At 36.9% G+C, this 23,254-nt stretch overlaps 2 protein-coding genes across 4 annotated transcripts; both read left to right on the top strand.

The window, feature by feature from the left end:
• The first annotated feature begins 1,314 nt into the window (after window positions 1-1,314).
• On the top strand, window positions 1,315-6,646 carry LOC147867146 (uncharacterized). 2 transcript variants are annotated; one of them, XM_087314922.1, is made up of 7 exons: window positions 1,315-1,449; window positions 2,573-2,724; window positions 2,815-2,920; window positions 3,603-3,936; window positions 4,041-4,174; window positions 5,701-5,876; window positions 6,204-6,646. In XM_087314922.1, the coding sequence occupies exons 1-7, from the start codon at window positions 1,366-1,368 to the stop codon at window positions 6,325-6,327; spliced, it is 1,110 nt and encodes a 369-aa protein (XP_087171048.1). In that variant the 5' UTR covers window positions 1,315-1,365; the 3' UTR covers window positions 6,328-6,646. The 2 variants fall into 2 exon arrangements, with proteins under 2 accessions (XP_087171048.1, XP_087171049.1); XM_087314923.1 differs by having other exon boundaries at window positions 1,318-1,449; window positions 3,624-3,936.
• Window positions 6,647-19,954: 13,308 nt separating this feature from the next.
• Window positions 19,955-22,985, top strand: ANT1 (aromatic and neutral transporter 1). 2 transcript variants are annotated; one of them, XR_015529317.1, is made up of 3 exons: window positions 19,955-20,439; window positions 21,624-22,750; window positions 22,897-22,985. XR_015529317.1 is itself a non-coding variant. In XM_087314921.1 (3 exons), exons 1-3 carry the CDS (start codon window positions 20,215-20,217, stop codon window positions 22,803-22,805), a joined length of 1,257 nt encoding a protein of 418 aa, XP_087171047.1. In that variant the 5' UTR covers window positions 19,955-20,214; the 3' UTR covers window positions 22,806-22,985. The 2 variants fall into 2 exon arrangements, 1 of the variants encoding a protein (XP_087171047.1); XM_087314921.1 differs by having other exon boundaries at window positions 21,624-22,621; window positions 22,772-22,985.
• The last annotated feature ends 269 nt before the right edge of the window (window positions 22,986-23,254 follow it).

The raw sequence follows: 23,254 nt of genomic DNA, 5'->3' as shown, positions 1-23,254 counted from the left end.
AGATGGGGTCCGAGGTTTACCATCATTCGAAGGTAAACCGTTTACTATTGAATAATATTTCTAGTAATATTTCATCCAGTAAATAATATAAATAATAATATGCCCATTCGTATTCCATAGTAACGGTAAATCTATGTCTATTGTTCATGCACTTTGAATAGACACCATATTAATTTCTATAAGAGGCTTTATAAACCTTCCATTGGTGTTACAAGTTCTAGTTTTTGCATTTCCCTTTTTATATTACTTCTTTCAAAAGTTTACCTATATTATCTTTCTCTATTTGTGGGCAGAGAGTACTTATGGCAATCAGGGAGTCATCATGCAATGCACTTCTTTTGAAGGTAATCGTGGCTCAAGCATATGACCATTTTCTTAAACATTATCTATAGTTGGATTTGCAAGAATTTGGTGGATTTTGGCTTATTAATGTTTGGGAAATTATTGTTAGAATTTAGTGGGTTTGTGCATGGTAAACTCAGCTTTCAAATTGTTCGAAATGTTCAATCTAGTGAAGTTTGTGCGAGTGTTATTTATTCATTTAAACTATTTTTAATTGCAAAACAATAATAGCGGGGACAACTTAAGATTGATGCACCTTGGAGATCAGATAGGTTGGCCAAATACAATTAGGTTCAAGAAGTTACATTTTGCTTGTTTGTGTTAGGAATACAAATCAATGGCAAGGACTTGATCAGGCGGTGGATGTGTAGAATTATTCATCGCCATTGCTTCTCTCTCTAGTTAGGGTTGGACTCTCACAAGGCATTCAAAACATTCGTGTAAATGCCCTTCTTTATACCAAACCCTAAACCCTAAACTGCACATCTGTATCCATCTTAGAGCAATGAAGTTAACCTCTTCTTGTTACTACAATGAGAATTGTGAACAATGATGATACATACGGTCAACTATACACGGTAGTTTTGAGTTCTAACTTGTCAGCATTTTGATTTTGTCTAGTGCTTTTCCAACAATTATATATTCGTGACACGACAAGTGTCTTTGAATCTCAATGTTGGGAATCCGAGACTCAATCAAAAAGTGTTTTGACAATTGCGCTCCTAAATTTTAGTTTTAGGTTACAGACTCACACTTAAGGAGCTAATTTTAATTTTCATAAAAAATGCCCCCAAAAATTGAAAATTTGAAGAGATGAGGAGGAAAAGGCGAGGGGCAGCGTGTAGAAATAAAGAAAACTGGCGAGGGTATTCCTGGAGAGGGTTTGTTCTTTTCTTCTCTCAGATCAACGAACGATGATTCCCTTCTCTCCTACTAATGGATTCTCTGTGTCTGTCTCTCTCTCTTTTGTTATTTAGGGTTTAGGGTTTAGGTACTACTGGTCTCTCTCTCTCTCTGAGAGACATGGGCAGAGACGTAATCCTGCAAGCGGCCTCACAACCTGCAGCTCATCGTCTTCTCCTCTACGCAACCTCTCTTCATCTCCAGGTATGCTTCTTCATCTTCACGAGGATGATGATGATGATGATCATCATACAGTTTTTGTGCGAAGAATGTACTGAACTCGGAAAAGTAAATATACAAGTTTTAAGAGTTTTATTTATTTATTACTGTAAATGCATGACAATGCACGTGCTTATGAGCATGGAAATAATATTTTGACCAACAAAGGTATTTTTGTTCAAATAGCACGTACAACTTCCTGAGAGGGGGTTGAGCAAGGGCATCTAGGGATACAACGAAAATTGAGGGGCATCTGGGGAAATGGAGAAAAAATCAGAGGTTTCCCAGAAAAGCGTTAAAGTAATATTGAAGTCCAAACAATGAAACATATATATATATATATATATATATATATATATAATTGCAATATAAGTTATACTCACATTCTCCATTCCTTTGTTACCTGAACTGCACACACCAATATGAGGTCTACAAACATATTGAATAAACCTCCAATATCCAATCACATGACCTTGAAATTCCCTTAATCAACCAATAAAAGATTCTCATTATACTGCTGGTTTCATACTATTTTGGTGCTGCTCTAGATGTATCTATCTAAGGTGCCTTGAGTCCACAACCATGATTATATATTGCATGGATTCCTCATCATAGAGCATAAAACAGGAGGTCAACAAATGGACATAAGTAGTAAAAAACTGGAACTAGAATACATACTATGATATATATATATATATATATATATATATATATATATGGTCATAAGGTAGTCAACCTAATGACTAGTATCATCTCTTACATTTATCATGTATTCTCGTATCACCTATTTCCATGCTTTCCAAAATTTGAATGATATTCTAGATTTTAGTTTTCTCTAAGAGAAAATTGGTGGCAAGGTGGGAATATGGATATTTCATCTCCTTTTTGATGTGTCTTTGAGCACTTATATCTGATTGTCAAGTCATTCCGTTTTTATCTCCTTTGGGGGGTTTGAACTGGGGCATTTCGGGTATAACGAGAGCTTAGGGGAATTTGGAGAACAAAATAAACCATAGGGGTATGTCAGAGTCTTTCCTGTCTGTACTTTGGTTGGCCTTATAATAATTGGATATAAGCATATAATGCAAAATTTTATTTTGTAATACAGGCATTCCCTTCTAAAAGAGGTTTTTGTGATAATGCTACGGAGCTTGGCTCAGGCAATTCTGATTATAATGGTTCAAGTCTTGTGCTACTTCAAAACTGTAAAATGACTCCAACAGAATTCACAGATCATATCATGGGCTGTTTCCTAAGAGGGTAAGATGAAGTGCTGTAATGTGTTATTAGGTATAAAGAAATCAAAACGTTTTCTCTTAGGATAATCATAGAAGCACGAACAATTTGCAGGTATATAATGCGAATTTATTGGTGTGATTTTGTAACTGAGAGCAAAAGCAACCTTGTATCACATATCAACGACTTAGTAGCTGGTCTACATGTCAACACAGAAAGGGTAATCCATGAATGTGCTCCTCTAGGTTAGTAGCAAAAGTATGTCTATTTGGCTCCTTCTGATATATGGAGATATAATCTTACAAAATGTCCTTTTGAGTGTTAGTATTTTCTGGAGTTACAAAATGTCCATTTTGAATTAAATGAGCATGCAAAGCAGTCTCAGCATTGATTGATTTGATCAAACAAGCACAATGATGCATATTTACCAATTATGTGGCATTTAGTCATTTACTCCTTAAATGTACCCCATCGCTGAGAGAATAACTCGAGAATATGAAATGCTCAAGTTTTCTTATTTCCCAAACATTCCCAGTCAACCCACAAAAGAGCAATTCTGTGTGTCATTTAAGCAATTCTACGGTCTATTTGTTCCTTTTTTTCTGCAATATATGCAATATTGGAGGTATTATGTGGTTGCTTCATTCCCATTTTTTTCTCTTTCTGGTGTCGACCAAGCGGGTTTGGGGAAATATAAAAAATGCAGAGAAATAAGAAAAACTCAGTATTTTGGAGATTCCCTATTTCTAATAATCTACTGCTAAATTGTACTACTTTATATCATGCAGTGCTAAATGTCTTGTTTCTAATCATCATATGCCTCCTTGCATGCAATCTCATAGTTCACTTCACTTTCCATTTAAGAAATCATCACTGCAGAAACTCTCATTTATGTGAAACAGATATCCTGTGATTTAATACAGGTTTCCCCATGTGAGCATGAAATACATGCATTTTCAGATGTTAAAGTCCGATTCCAAACTTTTCCAAGAGATCTTTCAAATTGGTTGATTGATGAACTACCAGAGTTAGATTGTGCGAAGCATCATTTTTCACATAGTCTATATGTTGTGGAGATTGATGGTGTTATAAGATATGGAATCGGCAAAGGGCAAGACATGTATCTAACTGCGTGTGATAGAGATGCTCTTTTTAAAGGATATGTCGCGAGGGCATGCGCAAAATTAGATGAAACACTTTATGTTAAAGGGATCAATCTCACAAAGGATATGTTAGGTAATCCAATAATCTCTAAATATTAACTTCGATGAATTGATCATTAAACTCACTTTTCATAAGATTATATTCATTGAAATTCGGTTTCTATTCTTGTGTTTCAGTTCTTGATGTTGGTGCTGCACCTGGTGCATGGACTGAGTTTCTTAGTAAACATGTGTATCATGTTGTGGCAGTTGATCCAGGAAAACTAGAGAACAGTATTCTTGGAGAAAAAGTCACACATATATGCAAGAAGGTGTGGAACACTAGTGTTTTATGGAAATTTTCTAAAATATCCCTAAATTTCACAAAATTCCTGAAATTCCTTAAATACCCCTCATTTTCCAAAATTCTCAAAATATTTCCTCTCTCTCTCTCTCTATTTATATGCATGTGTGTGTATGTATGTATGTATGTATGCATGCATTCATATATTAGGGCTATACCTGGTAGTAACCCGAGTTTTTGCTTCCCACGCTGCATGCACCCAGGTTCAAATCTCAATTTATGTACTACTTATATGCTACAGTGGAATGTAGGGATTGAACAGATGACCTTCTGGCCTCTACTGGACAGCTCTACCCAATTGAGTTACCATCGTTTCCCCTCTCTTTCACACACACATTTGCTGAACAACAAATAATATCAAAGTCAAGAGGTTTTCTTGGCATTGCTTCTCTCTTGTTGGTTGTGCGGGGTGTTCCTAGCATTTAATGCCTTTCAACACTTGTTTGGTAATGGTTTGAAGATGTCAGCCTGCCACAATAGCCATTTGTTTTGAAGTAGCAATGACCTTCCTTGGTTGCTAGTGGCTTAGATTTCATAGCTTTAGTTAGCAGTCTCTTAAATGAAAAGTCATATTAACATCAGTGAAAAGGCCAAAATGGCCTATGAGGCCAAAATTGCAACTATAATAGGATATGATAACAATGTGTGGTTGAAGGCAAAAGAAAAACAAAGTAGTACAAACCCTAGATCTAGAGATAAGGGTTCGAACACAACTTGTGTTAGAGTGATGATCTAATGTAAGCATATGATAAGGATAAAAGATAGATAAATAAGAAAGCAGAGAGAGAAAGAAGGGTGCCGATCCACCCGACCACCCTCGAACGAAGGGATAGAGACGGACTCGAGCCTCGATCGGTGTCCTGACCACCGTCATGGCGTCGACTCGCACCTGGTGCTGGCGCACTCACTACGAGAGTTGACCCACCACAATGTTAGAGTCTCGACGCAGTCGATAATGTGTCAAATGAGGGTAGTTAGGCCTCATATTTATAGCCAGACCTAAGGCCCCCAGGCAAGTTCACACTTGGCCTAATGGGTTGTCTCAATCCCGAGGATTTAAAGTAATCCTCCCCTTCTTTACACTCTTGTTTAACCCTCACCCTTTATCCACGTGTATAGAATACTACGGTAAATTCTCACCACGGGATATTATATGGTCATGATTGTAACAACTTGTAAGAGGTGGAGATGTCAAGCTATGACAGCTGGGAAAGAGGTATATCTCTCTCATATATATATGTGTGTTTGATGGTGTTCATGTCAGCTTATGTAAGCCAACGATAATAATTGATTGGGATCGATGATGAGGAGAATTTTGAAATTTGTATAGGAAATAATATTTTGATAAATGAGCATTCTTTTGAAAATATGAGGATGTTTCTGGAATATTGTAAGAAATGTAGGTAAATTTCCCTTTATTTTATGATCAATTTATTTACGATCTAGATGGAAGCAAACATTTCTTTAAAGCCTGACTATGTTTCTGTGAGATAGGCACAAGATGCATTGCAGGAGATTATGTTATGGACAAAAGAAAGGAACTTTGATCTTCTGGTTTGCGATATGAACAAGCATCCTGTAGAGGCATCAAATATTATTATTCCCTTATTGAAGTTTTTGAAGCCGGGTGGTTCAATGATCATAACTCTCAAGTTTCATGGCAGGGGCAAGTAAGTCTCGAAACTGTCAAACTAAGATGAGAAGAATATATCCAACTTGGTTTCCAATTTCATCTAATTCTTTGTACAAGATGTAAGTAAGAAATCTACAACGTTCTAAGGATTTTGTGTATTTCATGAACTTTATTCTTGCATTTATATTCTTATGTCTTCCATATTTGCATGTTCCAGGAAATCTTTAAAATCTTGCACTTCAATAACACTTTCATTTTTCATTCAGCAAAGAGTTTAGGCTCCAAATATGAAAAAGTGAAAATGACTTTAGGATATAAAGAGAACAGAGATTTTACATAGTGCCATGCAATTTTTACTTTTTAGGGACAAAGCCCCGAAGGTAGCAGAGATAATGGAGATATTAAAGGATTTACTGATGGAGATGGAGAGTATTTGGCTTCTAGCTAACAGTATTTATGAGAGGACATTCGTTGGGGTCAGGAGGTAGGATCTCATCGAGATTGTACTCATTGTTTTCATTTATTCTTCTAATAGTTAAAGTGACATTCCTATGAGCTGGCAATTGCACAGTTAATTAGATTATTTGCACAATGCAAATGGTGAAAATGTTTTCTGATGGTTTGTGAGATAAATTCTTGGAAACTATAAAGAAATGATAAATTAGACTCTTGCTATTGATTAAATTGATATGACATTCTTGATTGTCTATTGAAATAGATTATATCTGTTGAAGATGTAATAAAATTGATAATCATCATTCTCTATTGAATTAATCGTATAATCTCAAAAATGAAGGTTTTTGCTCCCACATCGAAATTGATTGTTGTCTACAGATGAAACTTCATGGTACTAATTGCAATGGATTGGATATGAATTGATCACATAATGATAAACCATAAATGATTAATGTTTTTGAGCTCCCAATGGGTTCCTTCGGAAAGAAAAGAGGAATGTCATGAACCTTCTACTTGAAGGAGAATGTTGTATATATTAATTGGGGGAATGATTTGAAACTCTATCTATCATTGACACCTTCATGCTAGAGCTTTTAATTCCATGAGACTCAAAAGAGGAATGATATGTAAACGAGATTTGGGCTACATATTTATTTGTTAATTGAAGGTACGCATGTCTTGTACCTTTGTAATCATCGATGAAGTGCTGCTGTTAAAGAATATAGAGATTGAGATGGTTATTTGAATAGTTCAGAGATTGTGAACTAGTCTTTTAATTCAAATTGTTTCCATGAGACTCAAAAGAGGAATGATATATAAATGAGACTTGGGCTGCATATTTATTTGTTAATTGAAGGTACGCATGTCTTGTACCTTTGTAATCATCGATGAAGTGCTGCTGTTAAAGAATATAGAGATTGAGATGGTTATGTGAATAGTTCAGAGATTGTGAACTAGTCTGTTCGATCATGAAAGTAGTGTAATGTACAGATGCCAACAAACGACTTCACATTGTCGGTGTAATATCTTACGAGGGTAAGCCCATTACAAAGGAAAAAGGTAAAGAGAGAAAACCTAGGATTAGGAGCTGGAAAAACTGTCACCCTTTTTGTGAGTTTTCGCTGAAGGGGCCACAACCTTACCCTCCTATTTGATAAGCTTGTATTTGACTACCTTATGTATTGGGGTCTTTGGTACAATTGGAGTATGAGAAATGGCTTCTTAGTTGATGGTGTTCATAGTGTCCTAGAACAAGTACATGGGTTTAAAAACATTTGGTAGTTTTTCTAATGTGTTTGAGGTGAAATATGGTTTTGTGGCATTTGGCCCTTTTCTAATATTGTTTGCCAATGGTGATTGAATTGGGTATATGCCAAGTTTCTTGTTTTTCAGAACTTGTTGAAGACCACCGTGTGTTGGATATTACATGCTTTTTTATCCAACACGTGCAAGCCTAAATTGTGTATGAGAGATGTAGATGTATGTCCTTGAAGAAGTGGAGCATTTATGAGTTTTTGAGAACATGAGAGTTGAGGTTAGTGAAGTTCCAAAGTTGTTTGCTTGTTATTATGACATGTTTCCAATTCCAATGAATTTGTGACACGTCTTACAATTAAGGTTTTACTCCCGAGTCCCTCTATTAGGGTTTGTATGATTTTTCACATGAGCAATTTAAATAGGAGCATTTTGGGTGCTTTGAATATAGTTGCCACAAACTTGAAAGATTTTGAGTGGTTCTTGATTACCAACATTATGTCTTGAATTAGAATGTATGCTAGATGTACATGAAAAATCAACACGTCATAGTCTTCATAGTAAGTTCCTATCTAGGTATGTGGTGGGATGAAATCAGTTTCCCCAAATTTATTTTGAAGGGTTAAAACATTGGTTGTAGGGAAAACGGTAGTCCCAACATGACATTCGTGTGTAGTATGAAGGATGATGAGATAAATTTATAGCTCCCATTTGTGAATCCCAAGCAAAGGCTAGGACAAGCAGGGTGGTGACGCATGCCAAACAATTTAGATCAAAGAGACGAAATTTAAAGATATCAGTGAAGTTTTGTAATATTGATTGAAATTACTAGATTCCCCACCTAATTTGCCATTAACTTGGACATTCTTACAAGTTTGTCTTTTCCAAAATATAGTGATAATACTACCCTTTAAAAGCTAATTGTAATGAACATATGCAATGATTTGGTGAGGCAACTTAAATAACAAAGATAGTACGAGGGAGCTATGAAGACCACCATATCCCCTGTCACCGTTCAGCCTTCTGCTGCTCAGCCTTCCACTACTCAGCCTGCCGCCACCCAACTTGCCGCCGCCGCCGCTTAGCCTGTCGCCGCTCAGCCTACAGTAGCCGATGATTGCTTAAATCATCTAGAGGGATCTGTAGGGGCTTCCGTTTATACCAAAGTAGATGCAGAAAAGCAGTTTGTCCCCTTCAACTTACCTGCTACAACCAATCCAATTGCTGCGGCCAGCCTCTCAACCTCCTCCATAAACCCGGTCGTCTGCAATGCAACGGAGAACCAGGAGCAATTGCCGCACTGTTGCGAAGAGCCTAACCGGGGCTCCCGTGTAGCTAACCCGGATATTACACCTATTTCGGACAACGTAGTAGAGCTTCTGTTGTCGGAACAAGATAGAGCACAGATTGTAAGAGAGATTCAATGTCTAGAGAAGAGGATTATCATTGCGCAAGTTTTGTGCATTCGTCCTCGGCGTGCTGATCTTTGATTGTTATTACAAGCTTCTTTAAAACAAGATATTGACAACATCACGGATATTCAAATGCTTGGTCGGAACTATTATCAAGTGGAGTTCGAGCTTGAACGGATGGTACCAATCTTGCTAGAGAAGAAAATAGTGGCAAACAAGGGAGGATGGGTATTCTTCCACAAATGGACTCACAACTTCTCCGCAAATCAGGTACTTCATGATTTAGATTCATATCATACATGTGTAGCAGTGTTTCCCAATCTACGTAAAGAATGGGTGCCATTTGTGCATCTAATTGCCAGTACTATTGGCACAGTCTTGGAAACTTATGATAAACCTCGTCAGAACGACGATAAATATATGGGAGCTACATCAAGAAAACTTTTGATTTCGAAGTCCACAATTTTGCCCTCAAATATCTTATTGCCTAATCTGCTTGACTCCAGACAAGAATCTTATTCTCAGAGAATTTTGTATAGGGGTTTGCCAAATCAATGTTTTCGGTGTTTTGGATTTGGTCATTTGGCAAGAAATTGCCCTAAATATAATAAAGAGATAGATAAGCATGTACCCAATATAACTATAGTCCCATCTCATGCTAGATCTAAGGGTTGGATTGAGGTCGGTCATAGGAAAGTATCTTCACAATTATCTTATGACAAGCGTCATCAAGTGTCAATCAATAATTTAAAGGAATTCCCCCCCTTACAGAATAGATATTCTACTCTCCAAGTAGAAGAGGATCGGTCACATGAAGTGAATATGTCAAATCAACCATCAGCCCATTTTTCCCAAAAGACAGACTTACTTTCTACTAAGTTGCCTGGGACTTTCCCAAGGTTAATAGTAGGCCAACCACCATTGAAAAGTGTTGAGAACGAGCAGTTGACACCAAATGTTAATTTGGATTCATCTAAAAAATTAAAAGGAAAAGTTGTCTCTGCTCAAGATATTACAGATGTGGAAATGCCTCCAAGTGTTATGGGAATCGAAGCAGACCAACAAATCAATATCAGTGTTTGTGGTAGTTCAGTTCCCTTTGATAAGCTTGTAGGAAAATCTATTTCTAGTCAATCAAATATCATGGGGGTTGAAATGGCTCAAGGAGTAGATAAACTCCCTTGTGATGGATATCAATTTACAGTTTCACAGGATACCTTGACACTTCAGACCCCTCAAAAGCAAGTTAATGATCATCGGGTACATAAGCATGCAAGGAACTATCTGCTTTTAAAACGACAAGCAAGAGCTCAGGAGGGTGCCCAGAAAGGCCGCCAAGATGCTCTCCTTGAGAAAAGGACACCAATAAAATCTGTGTAAGATGGACACCTTACATCTTCTTTCCTGGAATGTGCAAGGCTTGGGTGGTCAGGCTTTTCGTAGATTTAAAGGACTCTTACGTGCAGATTTAGGTACTGCTAATGTAGGAAATATTGATATTCTTTTTTTACAAGAGCATCACTTATGTATGGATAGAATTCGGAAGTATGGATCTATTTTACCAGGACGGTGGACTCACTTCTGGATTCCTGCTTTTGGCCCCACTGGCCGTCAGGCTGGATTATGCATTGCAATTAAACAACATTTGCAGTCTATCATTGTGTCAGTTGCTACTATTATGAATAAAAGGGCACAATTCCTGATTGTGAAAATAAGATCCCAAAAGGTTGGCCTTATGAATCTCTATGCCCCAAATTTTGCGGCCGAAAGGGCAAAGTTATGGCTATCTCTTTCTGATTATGTGAGTTTAGCGGATTGTTGGTTGGTAGGAGGCGACTTTAATATGATTGAGGATGCTGTTGATAGGTTGGGAGGTATAACTACTACAATTTCAGGATGGGAAGCTAAGTGTTGGGATTACTTTTGTTTTACTTATGGGTTGCTGGATTTATGGAAGGTGCATTCATTTTCACGTATACAAGGATCCCTTCAATTTTCTAGATCAAATGGAAGCTTGGTTGCTACAAATTTGTCTTGACTAGATAGATTTTATGCTAGTAGCATTGTTTGGGAAGCAGGTGGATCCATAGGAATTATTCCAGGATCAGTTATCTCTGATGACGACCCTCTGAAGTTACAGGTTACATTTACTAAGAGGCGATACTCGACACAATTGCGTATCCCTCCTGCAATTTTATCTGAGGATAGTCATCGGATGTCAATCATACAAATATGGTCAAAATACAATTTCTCAGATGACTGTTTGCTTAGCAATATGACTCATGCCATACTCAATACAAAGATTCTATTCACAGAAAGAGTTTTAGCATCTGTTTATCAATACAATTCAGAGATTGCTAACTTGCGTCATGCTTTGGCAGCATTACAACAACTTTTGGAAAGATATCCAACTTCATCTATCTTATGTTGTGATTTGCAGCAAGTAAAAAGTAGTCTAAAGGAAAAATAGGAAGCACGCTCAAGTTTCTTTTACCATCGTAATGTTGCTCGCTGGTCTCAAAGGCCAGATCGGGTCAATCAGGAATTCTTTAATCAATTTAAACGAAAAGCTAGTCCTCTTTCTATTACTTCTTTGAAGCGGCTTGATGGATCCTATACATCAGATGGCTCTGAGATGCGAAGTATAGTCTCGGATTATTATCATAACTTATTGTCTGCTGAATCTTTTACGACAGATAATTTTTATAAGCAACAAGTTGTTCTTGCAACTATTGAACAGAAGGTTACAGATGTAATGGCCTCTCAGTTATTACAACCGTTTACATCTCAAGAGGTATTTGCTGCGGCTAAATCCTTAGGTAAGGATGTTTGTCCCGGAAAAGATGGAATAGGAATTGGCTTTTATTTGCATTATTGGGATTTTATTGGTTCTCTCATTACTAGTGCAGTTAATTTAATATTCTCAACGGGTAATATGCCTGAGGAATGGACAGAAGGAATCATATATATGATTCCTAAATCGGATGCTCAATGTGATAAAGTCTCCAAGTGGCGGTCAATAACATTGCTTAATGTTGTGTATAAGATAGTGGCAAAAACTATTGCCGTTAGACTACGACATGTATTGCCGTCTATTATTCATGATACACAATGTGGCTTCCTACAAGATAGAAGTATTTTTGATAATATCTTTTTGTTCTGGGAAATGGTTGCATTAGCTCAGCAACAGAAACAACAACTTGCAGTATTGTTGCTTGACTTTGAAAAGGCATATGATAAAGTGGATTGGGACTTTCTTGAGGCAGTGCTATCAAGATTAGGTTTTCCAGCCGCATGGATAAAAGGTGTTTCATCCCTTTACAAGCATGCTTCTAGTTCTGTTTTGTTTGCTGGAGAATACGAGACACTATTTCCTATATCCAGGTTTGTTAGGCAAGGATGCCCTCTTGCCCCATTTCTTTTTATCTTGTTTGGGGAAGCTTTGTCCTCCTACCTAAGATCATCAACTACTGGTATCAAAGGATTAGTATTACCTATTACACAATCCACTGTACTGGATGTTGAATTTGCAAATGATACAACCCTCTATGTTGACGGGGAGATAAGTAATCTCGGTCAGGTACAAAATGCTTTGCAAGTTTTCTCAGATGCTACAAGTGCATCACTTAACTGGAATAAGTCAGTTGGCCTTTGGGTTGGTGCAGAAAATCATCCTGAGTGGTATCCAGGTCATGCTTTCCGATGGCTTCATCGTGGTGAGCTAGTTCGATATTTAGGATGTATGGTTGGAATAGATTTAAGGCCAGAAGTAATGTTATCTCCGTTGCTATTATCAATAAAACGTAAATTATTGTATTGGGATGCCCAACAATTATCTTTTGCGGGTCGCGTTGTAGTAGCAAATACAATACTATTGGCATCAATGTGGTTTATAGCATTTGTGTGGCTATTTTCTAGATCAACAATGACAAAAGTGCAAAGCTTGTTCCAGAATTTCCTTTGGGGGGGAAAACATGGCTCTCCTACAGTAGCCAAAGTTGCGTGGAATGTGTTGATTCAACCTAAAATTAATGGAGGGTTGGGTTTGATAGATCCTTTGATGCAGTCAAGAGCTCTCTTGACTAAGTTTGTTATCAGAGGCTTGTTGCCAGGATCAGAAGCTTGGAAAGGAATGTTTTTAAATTAGTTAATGCAATTAACTCCTAAGACAGGAGGAGTATGGTCACCCTCTTTAAAGTGGTTGTTCTTGAATGACATGAAAACACCAAGGAGAAATCTTGCATCCAATAGATTTTTGTTAGGAATCATAAGAGCGTGGGATGCAATTAAATCATTTTTGCTAAAGGACAAACCTTCTACCTGGGATGCATTACTTAATCAACCTATGCTTGCCAATTCTCTATTTCGGGATAATGCAGGAAAAGTATTGGGCCTGCGTCCTCACCTTGCTTGGGGTAAATTGGATAATGGGCCATCTGCATCTGTAAGAACGTGGACTCAGTTTCAACAAATGTCACAAGAAGGTCGACTTGTACATCTACAATCAGTTCATGGTGCCAAGATAATGACGACTACCTTATCAGTAACATATTCTTCATTTTTAACAACCTTCCAACCGAGGCAGGAACATCTATGGTTTGGATGCTTTGCAAATGATAGATTGATGGTTGTTAAGGGTGTTTCACCTAATGGGTGCGTGTCTTATTTTCAGGTCCTAGACAACAATAGATTGCAATCTTATACCTTTGATTGCAATTATCTACAAGACTTACGAAGTGCACCAGTTAGAGGGGTTGCTAAAACCGGAAAGAAATGGATCCTTGATCCTTATCCATCAATTGCTCATATGTGTGATATCATGTGGTTATATTCAAAAGATCCTTTTGCAAGATTAACATGGGATCCAGGGGGTTGGCTTTGGTCACACTCCTTGGGAGAAAAGATCGTAAAGGTCCCCTTTTTTGAGTACTCAGTAAAACTTGGAAGATCATTACTGCTCTCTCATAATGGAAAGATACCAGTGGCTCAGAAACATTGGACCAATTGGGGTGTTTCCACTTTGCATTTGAGAACCTATTGGAAATGGATATGGTCATTCAAGGGGCCAACTAAATTTATTCTCTTTCGATGGTTATTAGTGCATATGGCTCTACCAGTTGGTCATACATTGAAAGGGAATGTGACACCCAATTTGCGGCAATGTGCCATTTGCCATGAACCTCAAGAGACTACCAAGCATGTCTTATGGTCATGTTCTTTTGCTCAAAAGTATGGAAGAAAGTCGTGTCTTTATTCCTAACAATAAATGTAGGTTGCTTATTCTCATGGGGATCAGCGATGTGGGGGGTATTACACTCCGGTTTAATGTTGCATGAGGCAAACGATGTTCATGAGGCAATGACAATACATAATGGAAGATTGATATTAGTTAGTCCTTTCCAGCAACCTCGAAAGCAGGTGCGATCCGTCCAAATTTGGAAAACTATGTCCACAATAACATTATGGGTATTATGGAAATATCGATGTAAACGACTTTATGATGGGGTAGACATTCATGTCTCAGATGTGTTGTTTGAGTTATGGAAGAACTTGTTGGCTGTAGTCCGTGGTCAGTATGACAATATGCAGGGTTCCCCAGATACTATGATCAAGAAAAGGAAAAAGCTTCTTCACTTATAGAAAAAGGTGCCCCTGTTTATAATGGTAGCTCAAGAGCCTCAATGGCAATATCGACTTCCATGGACTCTTTGAATATCACAAATGTAAACATCCTCGTATTTTATATCAATGTATAAAGAAAGTTGTAACTTTCTTGGTTGCTAGGTTCAAGTTGTAGCCTTCGGGCGTTTTGTTCTTAAAAGTTAATACTATTGAAGAAAATCTTATATAAAAAATAAAAAACAAAGATAGTACGAGGAAACATTGTTGCCCTTTATTTAAATGGCAACACTAATATACATGCAACTTTAACATTTATTTGCACAAGGAACTTGAATAAATGTAGTATGAGGTTAAGAGAAACATTATGTAGGTAAGCCAATTGACTATCTCGCTTCTTAACCATGAGTAAACACTTGGAATCCCTTTTTTTTTTCAATAAAAAAGATCCTCCATTGGTATTAACATAAAGTGGCCAAAGGCAATATACAAACAAGTCCAATATTACAAAGAGAAATGCAACATAATTAACTAGAAAACTATTGAACACTCGTGCAACTCTAACATTCTCAACAACACTAGGCTCAAGATTTTGGCCTAATGAAGACCACCCCATAAAAAACAAATAGCTTCACCTACAAAAAACAACACCTCATCCACCGTAGTCTTGCTCAATGCAAATATCGCATTCAGCGCTGCTTCCAAAAGTATTTTTTCAAGGCCACCATGGCAGATATGCCCAAAAAATATTGTTTCTACACCTATATATTGTTCATCACCATCAGAAAATAGAGGTAAAAAACCACGTAGACCATATATGACCAACTGCTTCCACTACAATTCCTGATAGGAGAGGATTTCCTGTTATCTCACGTGTACTTGTCTCAACCAACTTACTCTCCCAACCTACACATTTCTGCAAATTTCTTTGGTGACTGAGCAACAACAACCAGAAGTCCATTTGATGCCTTAACATGTAAATCAACAGTTCCATTTACGGCCATGGCATGTTCCAATAGCAACAACATACGTTCATCTAGGGATGATCTGTCAGACTCTTTGTAACATTTCAAAAAGGAAAATCATTGCTTCATAGGTCTTTGATTCGAATATAAAATCTTGCTCTCCCAGTCTTGGTTGAATAGCCAACCCAGATTGTTGTTTCCCAATGAAGTTCAACAACAAAGTTCATGTACAACTAAAAACAAACTAAATCTAGACTATTTCCTCCTCCCTCATGATTTGCTTCGGCCCCCACACTGTCATCACTCATCCTCTCATCATACTATTATGCTTCAATCCCTATCACCACACCATGAACACCCATCATAATGAGAAAACCTAAAATCTTCTTTATTCAATATCTTGATAAGCCGACCATCTTGGCATATTGCCAATGTCCACGAAAATCTTGTATTAACAACAAAAAAGTAGTCTAAAAGTTTCCTCACCCACTCATGATAGTCGGCTTCGACCCCCCCACCATCTTCACTCATCCTTATCACAGAAAAAATTTCTTCATTCAGTCCACATTAGCCATCTCGCCAATTTGCATCTTGCCAATGTCCATGAAAATCCTGTATTAACAAAAAATTAGTCTAAAAGTTTCCTCACCCACTCATGATAGTTGGAATCCCATTTTTGCACTTACCTACAATCTATGGTTATAATTGTATAGTAAAATTTCCAGTTATATAGCTTTGTCGAGAAGAGGATTGAAATTGTGTTTTGAGTAATAGCTACTAAAATCATTAAAGTAACATGGAACATGTCATGTGAAATTGCTTCTTGTCTATATTGTATTGCATGTGACTTTGTCTTTCTCACTTTTATCACAATAGGGGAATAAAATAATATCAACAAGACCACAAGTAGAGTTTAGAGAGGGAAAGAGAGAGGGTGTCAGATTTGGAGTTACATTTTTCAAATTTGGCAAGTTTGCACAATTCATGGTGTTCTTTGATGCCAATACAATGGATGTTTGCACAATTCATACAAGTTGACCCAAAATCAGAGATGGTGATCGTTTCCCTATTTCTAAGGTATTAGAGGTTGTGTCATAAGTTGCAAGGAGTACTGGTGTGATAGTTTTCTTTATTGGGGCAAGTGGAGATTCTTTCCTCATTGGAGTATTTGTCTTGCCTATGGGCAATTTAACATATTAAACCACTACTCGTCTAGTAACTAGGTGGTCATACTCCATTGTGACACCCATTGTAAATAGTGTTTCACACACACACACACACACACACACACATATAGAGAGAGATGTGGTTGATAATGAATCTCAAAGGTTTTGGAATTTGAAGATGCTGAACGATGGTTATGTATTCCCCCAAATTATAGATTTATTTGGGAGAAATGACAAGATTTACCATTGTTGCATGGATCATTGCCATTGAAAACAAACGTTGAACCTTGGGTTGATTGACGATTACACAATGGTACACGCTTGTTACAAGTCACTACAAATATATTGTATCAACATGCAATGTGATCATTATCTTGGCTATCACCTAAAGCCGAAAAGGTATGAAATATATCTAAGTTGAATGCAAGGTGGTAGAAAATATTACAATGTGGTTGGCATTCCCATTTGCCATTTCGTGCAAAGGTATTCATATGGAGAGTCATGATTGATGGGCTTCCATTAGGTTCAACCTTAAAGAGACGAGGACTAGGGTCAGACACTTGTTTCTTTTGCACCATTCCATTAGAGGACAATACACATAAGTTCATTAAATGTTCGATAGCATGTACTATTTGGAAGTATTTATCGAACGTTTGGCAAGTTCTAACCCTTTGTTACTTGAAAGGTATTCTTATGTGGAATTGTTGGATGTCATATTTCCTCAAATGCATATTCAGGTTTTCTAATGGCACTACAGGACGTCCCTCTCCCTACATAGGCACATATGACAGGTAGAAGAGACTCTAGAAGTGTTGTAACTGTGGATTTTACATACAATTAATATAAATCGTGTGCTTTTTACCAAAAGAAAAGAGAGAACCGGATAAGGATGGGCAAATGTCGGTGATGTGTTGTTGTCGAGCTCATCACAAACATTTGGCGGGGAGAGAGAGAATTGTGTAAGATGAATGAACGAAGGAATCAATCAATCAATCAATTGAATGAAGGGTGTGTGTGAGAGAGAGAGAAAGAGAGAGACCTTTGGCAGGGAGAGGTGTATGGCACTTTACTCTTATGTTTGTCTCTCTTCTTTTGTTTTGTTTTGTTTGGTTGGTTGTGCATGTGAACAAAATGTGTGCTATCTTATCTTACCTCTAAATTTAGAGAGGGGCCCTTTTTTCCTTTTCTTCTTTTTATTTATTTATAAAAAAACAAAGAATGCACACAAACAGAAAGAAGTTTTTTAAGGTGAAACATTATTATTTAAATATATTAAGAAGAAGAAACTTTTAAATAAAAAACGAAAAACAAAAAATACACAAACACTATAACAAGTTCTAGGTGAAACATTAAAAAGGAAAAAAGAAAAAAGAAAAAATACACAAACACAATAAAAGTCCTAAGTGAAACATTAAAAAACAATAAATAAATAAATAATAATAAAAACAAAAAAACAAAAGAAAAAGAAAAAAAAAAGAAAAAAAAAAGAAAAAAGGAAAAAGAAAAAAGGAAAAGAAAAAAGAAAAAAGAAAAAAAGAAAAAACAAATGTTTTTCCCAATAAAATAATTAAAAACACAAAAACAAACAATAATTGTAGGTGAGAATCATTCTAATTTCTAAATATTAAAAAAAAAAAATGTAAAAAAAAAAAAACCAAATATTTTGTTTTACTATCAAATAGAACAAAAATGGTTAATATCTTTCTATTGTATTTCTTTACTGCTAAGGTTTATAGGATTTTAGGGTTAGGTTTAGGTTTAGGTTTTGTGGGGTTAGGTTTAGGGCTATGGCTTTCTTTTCCTTCTGTTAAGGGCCTGAGTGTTGATTCTATCCTGCGTCCTCATCGTCTTCTGCGTGGATTTGATCCTTCAGTCCCTTCTTTCATCTCCGTCACCGTCTTCTTCAGCTACGTTTTTGATTCCTGCTTCTCCTTGTTCTTCTTTTCTCGGAAATCATCATCGTCGTCTGCTGCCGCTGCTAGAGTTTGATTCTTTTTGTTTCTCTTCTTCTTCATCATCATCATCATCATCATCATCATCATCATCATCATCATCATCATCATCTGCTAGGGTTTGATTCGTTTTCCTTCTTCTTTATCATCATCACCTGCTAGGGTTTGATTCTTTGTCCTTCTTCTTCATCATCACCTGCTAGGGTTTGATCGCATCATCATCATCATCATCACCAACCCTTCGCGTTGTCGCCATCATCTCCTAGTATCGTAAAATTCGCGAAGAAATGAAATACATTTTGGCGTTAGGAAGCGTGGGCTTCCTTCCTTCTGTCCTCTGGAATTAAGACAGAACACAGAAGTATATTGGAGAGGTATGCATATGAAGGATCTATTAGACATTATATTAATTTTTCTCTTGCTCTGCATCGAGAAGATTATCAATTGTGATACGGAACGTGTGTTTTAAGAATTGAACGCTAGTACATTTATTTAGGAAATCATCAAGAAGCTTCTGCTTTTCATTAGCAAAACAGAAGATTAGTTTTTTTCATCATCACAAGTTTAAGATGAAGGAGAAGAAACAAGGAAAGAGTTTTAATTCAGAGACAAAAAAATGAAAAGTGAAAGGAAATGATTTCGTCCCCCCCCCCCCCCCCCCCCAGTTTCAGAGACAAAGGTGGAAGAGAATTTCTTTTTCAATCAGAGACTAAGGTAAATTCTTGTTTCGGCCAAGAGTGGGAAAGGTCTTGTTTAAGCAGAGACACAGAAACGTCCTGGTTTATGCAGAGACGAAGGTGAAAGGAATGATCTTTTCTTCTTGTTTCTGAGACCAAGTTGGAACAAAGGAAAGATGATGATTAGTACCCGGGTACAGAAGTGGGAGGAAGGAACTTTCTTCTAGGCTCCGAGAAAAATGAAGGTGTAAGGAGATATCTTCTTTAATCAGAGATAGGTGAAAGGAAGGATCTTTTCTTCTTGTTCAGAGACAACAATTGAAATAATATATCTATTATTACTAGAGAAAGAGTATGAAGCTATACATGCATATATATATACAGGCAAATCTGGAAAGGGGTTTTCAGAGAGGAAGTTTCTAGGTTCAAAAAAGGTAGATCCAAAATTGCAGTTTAAGTGTCAATTTTTACCGACTTTAGACAAGTGTTTTTAGGAGCAAAGTTTTAAGGAAGAAGGATAGCCATCCATCTTTCAGAGACAAAGGTGGGAAGGAAGTAAATCTGATATATATTGGAAGGAGAAGAAACGGTTTGAGGATCATCTTTCGGGTTTAGGGTTTAGGGTTTCAGAGACACCAAAGTAGAAGGAAGCACCATTCTTTCAGAGACAAAGGTAAAAGTGGCAAAGGTTTAAGGATCTTTCAGAAAGACAGAGCCAGACGAATATTCATTCAGAACTGACGGTTGATAAAAAGAAGCAAAGAGAATTAGAAACACAGACCAAAGGATTTGGTTTTCTCATTTGCAATTCGGGTAACGAGCCTTTGGGATTTACTTTTGTAACAATTGCTCCATTTAGAGAGTGCTAGAGAGAATGGCGGAGTTTGAAACCAAAGATGAAAGCACTCCATTGCTTCACTTCACAAAATCCAAGGTTGGAAGTGCATCTATTACTCGAACTTTTGGGAATATAATCGTCTCCATCATCGGTACAGGTGTCCTTGGCTTGCCTTACACTTTCAAGGTCAGTGGTTGGGCGGCAGGATCTCTTGCAGTTACCCTATCAGCTACCTTGACCTACTATTGCATGATCCTCTTGGTACTTTCGAACCCTCTCTTATCTTTCTGTCCAATTATACGTCAAATATTATTTTGCTTCATTCCTATTCTTTCATCATACATTCCTTTGTCAAATAATACATTTTTTTAGAAAAAGTCTCCAATTATGCATCAAATACTGTTTTTAGAAGAAGCAGATTTCTTTCATCATACATTCCTTTGTCAAATGCTACATTTTTTTAGAAAATGTCTCCAAATATGCATCAAATACTGTTTTCTTCATTTCAAAAGCAGGCTTTAAATGGGTGGTGTTTTGCATGAAAGTAACCTGTTGAATTTTGTTCAGTTTCTGTCAAATGTTGCACCGTTTTCATCCTATTTCACATATATACATGCACAGGTATTGAGTGGTATGATGATTTCTTAGCATCTGTATCACGACTTCATAACATCCATGTTGACTTGTGATAAACTGTGTTCTTTTACACATCTCAACTCCCTGATGAATAAGATAGTTCAATTAGGGTAGTAAGAGGATTTAGAATACCGCATTTAATATACTGGATGGAGGTGCTCAGAATTCCCTGGCATCAGCTACTACCTTATGTGGTTGGATAAATTCATTTAGGGAAATACAAATATTATGCTTGATCCTGATTCTGTGAAAAAATAATCATGTGAAACAAGCCTAAAAAATGAGCTATTGTATGCATTAAAAAAATAACATATGTAAATATCTTATGTGTAGTTTGATGAAAGATATGTTAGCAATTATTTGCATTTGTGGTTATTAAACAAAAGGTTATAAATTCAAATCTAAGCAAATGCAATATGTTGCTTAAACTGTTGAAGATCAAAGCTTAAATGTAATCATGTCAACCTACAATATCTGTCAATATATCTACATATTCAAAGGTTAAATGTAAGTGTTGGGTTTGCATAGATTCCAACCTACAATATCTTTCAGTATATCCAAACATTGACCAATACATTTATCTATTTGAAAATTATAATCAAGTACTCCTATTGTTTCTTCAAAAGCAGCCTTGTGTTCATTCTATTAGATGTTAAATGTGATTTGGTTCGTTTCGAATTCCTTTTCTTTATCTTACCAATGACCATCATATGTCAAATATGGTTTTTGTACAATTCAGAGCCTTTGTCAAATGCCTTTTTTATCATAGAAAATTCATGCACTTTATATGAACTCTTGTAATTATTCAGGTCAAATCAAGGAACAAGCTAGAGGAACGAGTCGATGATCACATATTAACGTATGGAGACTTGGGAAGGCATACCTATGGTCATGTAGGACAAACATTGGTGGATTTAATGGTTTTGGTTTCGCAGAGTGGATGTTGTGTTGCTTACCTGATCTTTATAGGGCAGAACCTATCTTCCATGTTCACCGGTGGGACTGAGAAGCAAACCTTCTTCATTGGAGTTTTGCTTCCTTTTGAGATAATGCTGGCATGGGTCCGATCTTTGGCTGGCCTTGCACCTTCTAGCATTCTTGCAGATGTTTGTAATTTATTGGCCATGGCGATTGTTGTTAAAGATGACTTTGGAAGCTTTGAAGGATTTGATGGGATCATTGCTTTCCAAAAATGGACAACATTTCCATTTGCCTTTGGAATCGCTGTATATTGCTATGAAGGTTTTGGAATGACTCTCACGTTAGCATCATCAATGAAGAAACCTCATCTTTTTCCAAAGGTTCTGGCACAAGCTCTATTACCGATAACTATCCTATACATAGCATTTGGCGTCGTTGGATACTTTGCGTTCTGTGATGAGACAAAAGATATAATCACTTTGAATCTGCCCAACGATTGGTGGACAGTGGCAGTTAAATTGGGGCTATGTACTGCCCTCTTGTTTACCTTCCCAGTGATGATGTACCCTGTGCATGAGCTAGTGGAATGCAAAGTGACAAGAACACAATACTTTCAAAGGACATTTGCTTCTAGAACAACACTACGCAGATTGGTGCTGGATTTAATCAGAGGCGTTCTTGTGCTTATAATTGCAGTGGTAGCGGTGTTGGTACCTACATTCGGAGTGTTCATTTCTCTTGTAGGAAGCACTGTTTGTGCTATGTTGGCGTTTGTGTTTCCAGCATTTTTCCACTTGTATGTTTTCAAGGATTGTATTCCTCTTTGGCAAAAGGGGATCGATTGGTTGCTTATCGTGGGTGGTCTGTCTTTTGCCGTTTATGGTACCTATACAACTCTTATGAGCATTATTACTAGCTAGAATGAAAGATGAGGCAGGCAACTTTGTGTTTTTTTGTCCATAATTGATATCCAAACAGGTACACAATACGACTTGTGTGGACAACATATGGGCATGTCTTTTGCCGTTTATGGTACCTATACAACTCTTATGGGCATTATTACTAGCTAGAATGAAAGATGGGGCAGGCAACTATGTTTTTTTGTCCATATTTGATGTCCAAACAGGTACACAATACAACTTGTGTGGACAACATATCTAGCTAGGATAAGTGGAAGATATGTTTTCCTTTTTGTACAACTTGGGCCAACAACACATCTAGCTAGGAGGAAGTAAACAATATGTTTCCCTTATTTGGTTGCTGGACACTACTTATACAACTCGTGCAGACAACATATCTATCTTAGCTAGAAGAATATGAGTATATGGTTTCCTTAACATCTGGAGTCCAAACACTCGTAAAAGAATGAATGTCCGTTGGGGCCTGTTGAATCAGAACTATAAATACTATTAAGCCCTTTGCATTTCCTTATCGCTGTTTTATGTTTATGTTTTGTGCAATTATCACAAATCTTAATGTAGAGAAGCACATAATATTTTCAACTAGGAAACATAGAAGT

This window comes from Azolla caroliniana, unplaced genomic scaffold, assembly GCF_043228905.1.
Source record: "Azolla caroliniana isolate FFs.n. ecotype wild unplaced genomic scaffold, voAzoCaro1.0.p SCAF_2, whole genome shotgun sequence".
NCBI classification, from domain to species: Eukaryota; Viridiplantae; Streptophyta; class Polypodiopsida; order Salviniales; family Salviniaceae; genus Azolla; species Azolla caroliniana.
This window is presented reverse-complemented; position numbering and strand designations above follow the sequence as displayed.